Here is a 6,000-nt window from a genome sequence, read left to right on the forward strand (position 1 = left end):
AAATACATTTCAATGATGTAATTATTTTAACTGTATCTTAAAAATTCTTTTATAAAAAATAAATTCATAGTTGTGTAAATACTACATCTTTACCTCAAAGTTCCTCTGAAGTTCAGATTTTCCTATACCTATTCCAATAAATCAAAAGTTTTTTTTTTTTTAAAAGTAAGATTCAGCACTTACAACTGGCCTAATCAGAAAAAGAAGAGAGAGCTAAATGTTTCCACAAGGATAGGCTACCTCTGGGTAACTTCATATACACACAAATACATTTATATGCATCCATGTATCAGTGTATACTTATCTAAGTACTTGTGATTTCCTATGAATCTACTCTAAATGAAGTACAGGTTCTCTGAAATAGATGTAGTTATCATTATCATTATCATCATCTCCATCATCCTCATCATCCTCATTTTGGTTACAGCTTTATTTCCTTTTCGTAAGATGCAAGTGCCTGAAAAGTCCACAGGGGCAGAAAGGAGATGACTGGCTTAAGTCACCAGTTCTGATGTGATTGGTCCCCTGGCTCTCCTAGTCCTCAGACTGTCAGACAAAAGACAGACTTGTGTATGGTTGTATGCACACCCTGACAGGTACTTTTATCAATCTTAGGAAATTGCTCTAACTTTAGGGTGTCAATCATTGTAAGATTGTTACTCTTGTTGCTTACCTTATCTATTGCCTACAGTCATGGTTCCTGTCAGGCACAAGAGCATAGCTACTGGTACAAGTAAGCAGGTCTCTCTTTAAACATCATGACACCAACATCCACTCAAAAAGAAATAAGAGAGAAACAGCTTTACCCGCAGGAAGGACAGGTCCCGGTTGTGCTCAATGCTTGTTATCTCCAGGTTGCCCATGACCACCTCACAGTTTTCATAGTACTTGCGCAAGGCTCGGTACTGCTGCTCCAGGTCTGAGAGAGAGCTCAGTTTATTTTCTGTGCCTGCACACACTGCAAAGATAAGAAGATAATATTAAGCCATATAATCTTTATATATCATGCACAGTAATAATATCTTTCTCAAGACTCACTATTCTACAAGTCTATCCCAATTCTCTGAATTAAAATCTTTATATGTCTTAAGAGCAATAGGCCCACACAATGAAAAATACCTTCACTTTCATGTTTCTAAATTATATATGCTTATCACAGAGAATAAGAAGGCACAGATTCCACAGAAACACATAGCAAGGAGGAAAAACTCAAAATAACATCATTTGCTTAATCATACAAAGTATGTAAATGTATTTTATTTCACTTTAAGCATGATTTTAATTATTTCTATTAGGATTATTATAGAAATATAAATAAACTGAAATGTAAACATATCAAATGAAAAATATAAATACATCAAAATGAAAAGAAGGTGAAAACAATATTATTTCTAAAATATCTTGTCTTATAAGCTATTCTAATTGAGTAGATTTACAACATAATTAGAATAGCTTATTTTACAATAGATAATAAATATAATTTGAAAATGAAGATTGTTTTCACCATCTTTGGATGCTCTATAAGACTTCTAAAACACCATAGTCTTAAAAACAAAGTAAACAAATAAGATTCAACAACTTATTCACACATAATACTGAGATATGGAGCAAATTATAACTTTTATTGATATCAACTAGATCATCTCTGTGTATAATCATGAGTACCTGAGGAATGATACACTGATAATAAAAAAAATAAATTAGCCTGCCCTATTTGATGGGAGTTTGTGAATCTGTTCATATATGAGCACATGAAAGTACACACTTTTTTCTGTGTTGTGGGTATAGGTATTTTTCTGTTTTCCACAAATCAGATTTTTATTTATCATTTTTTATAGTGTGTAACTGCCTGTACATAATCTTTAGCAAAAACTATTCAATATAAAACACTATATCATGAATATTGCAATACTAGTATGCAAAGTTAAAGGAAAGAGATTGTAAATGAATATTATTTGAGTAAGTTAAATAATACACACTGAATTTAAGGCAAGATAAATGTATAAATTTCAAAGGCATGCCAGAAGAGACTTTAGTAATAAAATCAAGTGTTAGAGATAGAATTTACAAAAAAGCTATGATGCATGATGTGTATTCAAGAGAAGTGATTTGTATAGAGGAATGAAAACAAATCTTTATAAGGTTAAACAAATAATCAGGATCACAGTAAAGCCTGCCATTGCCTAAGAACACTCCAGGAAAAAAATAACTTAATTTAAAAGTACTGAAGAACATTGTAGCTCATTAACCACAATGGAAATGCATTATAAAAACAAAAAACAAAACATACATCTGTACAGTCTATCTAGAATTTATCAAAATGTATATCTTCTAGAAATACCCTATTATAAATCGAATGATTTCCCCATCTAAGATTTATAATAGAGTATTGAATGAGAATGTTAGGGAAGCTTATGAAAGAATTTAGAGAAATAGAACTGGCCAAGTTAAAAAAAAATCAAATCATATTTAACTGGAAAATATAGCTATATAGATGAGTTTTTCATTACTTTGAAATTTTGAGATACAAATAATTTCCTTTAATTTTCAACAGTAGCATATTTTTATATTAAAAACGTATGGGAGCTGGTTAAATGGCTATTGCTTTGAACCACTTAGTCTGGGGTACTTTGTTATGACAACTCCAGAAAAGCAACATAATCTTCAGACTATTTGTATCTGAAATCCACATAAAACAAATGTTAAAACAAAGACTTCCTTTCTCTCAGCTTATCACTTTCAAGCAACTCTTTTTCACTTCTGAGCTACACTCCTGCTTCTCCCTCCTACTATGCTTCATTTTTTGTTGCCTTTGAGAACAGAGCTTTCTGGAGTGATAAGAAAAACACAAATGATCCACAATATTCAGTTCTGTCTTCTTCCACAGCAGCAGACTGCATGATTTTTAAAAGGTCATGTCACACCCAAAATAAATATTTCATTTCTCTCCTTCTCTTGGAAATAAGTTGGCCAAAGGAGTAAGTTCTTACATGTTGTATGACACCTACTCAAACCTCTTTCCAAAAATGTACTTGGGGACTGATCGCCGCTTCATGCTTCCCTACAGTTTGCCACCAAGAATGTAGACATCCTTGGGATAAAACTTGAACTACAATCTTGAACGAAAGAACAAGTCATACAGTACAGAGATGGCTGAGAAGTGAGCTACAAGAGAACAGCATTTTCAAACTGTTGTCTTACATTGTCATATTACCATTAACATCAAGACAATGGTAGTATTGACAGTAACTGCTAGAATATTACACACAGGAAAAAGCAATTCTGGTTATGATATATGCTCTTTTTTTAAAAGATTTATTTATTTATTTATTTGGCAGATAGAGTTACAGACACTGAGAGGGAGACAGAGAGAAAGGTCTTCCATCCGATGTTTCAACCCCCAAATTGTCACAATGGCTGGCGCTGTGCCAATCCGAAGCCAGGAGCCAGGTGCCTCCTCTCAGTCTCCCATGCGGATGTAGGGACCCAAGCACCCAGGCCATCCTCCACTGCCCTCCCAGGCCACAGCAGAGAACTGGACTGGAAGAGGGGCAGCCAGGACCAGAACCTGGCACCCATATGAAATGCCGGCGCTGCAGACAGAGGATTAACCGAGTAAGCCACAGCGCCAGCCCCTGAAATATGCTCTTGATCTTATGCAACTGTTACTATAATGCCTGGTTGTTTGACTGAATTCATTCAATTCATAATCAAAGTACATGATTATTCTTGATCATCTGAATATTTTACTGGTTCTGTAGAAGGTGACCATATTATTAAAACTAGTAAACAATCAGGGAAAACCACATTGCTGCAGATAACTACAATAATATTCCACATAAGCAAGAAAAAATTGATTCATATAAATGTTGTTTGTCAGTCAAGATGAAAGTCCAGGATCTATTTTTTTTCATTATACATTAGAGGATTTCTTGGAAAATCCTTAGTCTATGATCTTTATTTTACTGCTTGCAGAAATATTTTAAAAATTAACATAAAATGTCTACTGAGAAATGTATTATTATATGGGTTTATGGAATACACATTTTTAACTATTCTAAATTCCAATGAAGACAAACATATTTACATAAAAGTACTTATAAAAGTAATTGGGCATATCTCCATATATTAGTATTAAATACACTGCACTATTCTAAAATGTATCCAATGCCACCTTACAACTAACATGTTATGAGCTTCCTTGTGTAGGAAAGAAAATCAACACTATAGTATTAATCTGTAAAAATCAATATGTAATCATCTAAATGAGAAAATTTCCATAGTATTTAGTATATTCTGATCTTTTCTGTAGAAGCATAAATGAGTTTGGGGAGATACACCTATTATTATAAGAGCAATACTAAGTATTTTTGCATTTTTCAATACTGCATAGATTGAAAAAAATATTTGAATGTGGATAGATTTAAATTCATAATAGATTTTCATTATCAACATTCATTCATATATTTTGTATAGTCCAAATGTTGACAACTATGTATAAACATCTCATAATAAACACTACCATACATTATAGTCACCAGCTTATATAAAAGATCCACAAAAAGATGCATATTCTTTGATGATGGATATCATAACTGGTCATTATTTTGTAACTGTTGATCTATATATAATGCAGTATTTTGCAAGAAATTATCATTAATATTTTCTTTGACATCAAAATAATGACTAGTGACATTCAAATTGAATCTCAACTCAAAATAAGTTTCCATTGTTCAATAAATGACCAGCTGTGTTTTACACATACTGTGTAAAATATAAAATTTGAATACTTTTAGAAATATTCATCAACAAAGAGACACTCCAATAAACAGAAAATTTAATTAATTAGAATGCTCTAATTACCAAATATCCTAGTTCTTAGTTTTTACTGCGTGTTGTTCAATTTAGGAGATATTTTTACATCAGTGAGGCTTTCCCTTATACATATGTTTGATTCAAATGATCTAGAATCAATAGTACATTCATTATATTCCTTAAAATGTATCATAAAAGATAGACTTGATTTTAAAGTATTAGTTTGGATAAATGCATAAAAATAATGTGCAATTCTCTTCATGGAGCTTTCACTGAATGCTTCACAACTTCCATTTGTCAATCGATTTTCCAATCAGGCAATGTATACAAGACAATGTTTAAACCATCAAGCTTCATTGATTTCACAAAGCTGTTTATCAAAACAGAATTGAAAAATCTTTTTCACCAACCAAAACATGTTTAACAAAATTCAGTCCCCTTTGCCAACACTATTATCAAGTTGTTAAACTATAAGCTTAAAATAGTTCAAGTTTCTAAAATCCTAAAATTACATGTATTCCCCAGAGTTTTCATTCCAAATTTAACTACAGGAGTGAAACTCGATGTGGGGCCTCGGTCAAATCACCAATTTTTCTATTTGCTATTGATTCCATTACAAATGTAGCTACACTTGACAACACAGGCCTTTTCTTCTTCTCAAATTCAGATTTATGTCCAACAGCACATGAGTTACACAATCCTCATGCATTAAAAAATCAAGAAGCAGGAGTTTCTAGAATGGAAACAATGTATAAGAAACATTAGCAATAATCCATATCAGTACTAAAGACCAAGTAATGCCTCTAGGATTGTTATGACTATGAAACCAGCACTTCATTTGTTTACAAATGAAAGATAGTATGAGGGGGAAAATGGAATTACATCAAGCTTTTGTCTAACTTCCAAGTCAAATGCCTACTGTGAGTTACTATTTACAAAATGAATAATTAGCATCTATTATTCAAAACATGTGTGCACACACACATAAACACACATACAAGGGGCCTTAAAAACGGTCTGTGGAAAAACTGAATGAAAAGATAATATAGACCTTTCCATGACCTTTTGAAAGCCCTGTATGTGTGCGCGCGTGTGTGTGTGCATATGTGTGTGTGCAGATTCTTGGTTCTCTTGCTGTGGAGAACACTGATCAATATGCCCTTGTTAATTGATTCCCCATATAGA

At 32.5% G+C, this 6,000-nt stretch overlaps 1 protein-coding gene across 1 annotated transcript in view; it reads right to left on the bottom strand.

The window, feature by feature from the left end:
• ERBB4 (erb-b2 receptor tyrosine kinase 4) overlaps positions 1–1,659 on the bottom strand; it is an 812,545-nt gene extending 810,886 nt beyond the window's left edge. Inside the window, exons 1-2 of the mRNA XM_062197030.1 lie at positions 1,620–1,659; positions 807–958 (exon numbers count right to left, since the gene is read on the bottom strand). Coding sequence (XP_062053014.1) covers positions 807–958; positions 1,620–1,659 — 192 coding nt within the window. The remainder of the gene's footprint in view (positions 1–806; positions 959–1,619) is intronic.
• Positions 1,660–6,000: the final 4,341 nt, after the last annotated feature.

Source organism: Lepus europaeus, chromosome 1 (genome assembly GCF_033115175.1).
Source record: "Lepus europaeus isolate LE1 chromosome 1, mLepTim1.pri, whole genome shotgun sequence".
In the NCBI taxonomy this organism is placed as follows: domain Eukaryota; kingdom Metazoa; phylum Chordata; class Mammalia; order Lagomorpha; family Leporidae; genus Lepus; species Lepus europaeus.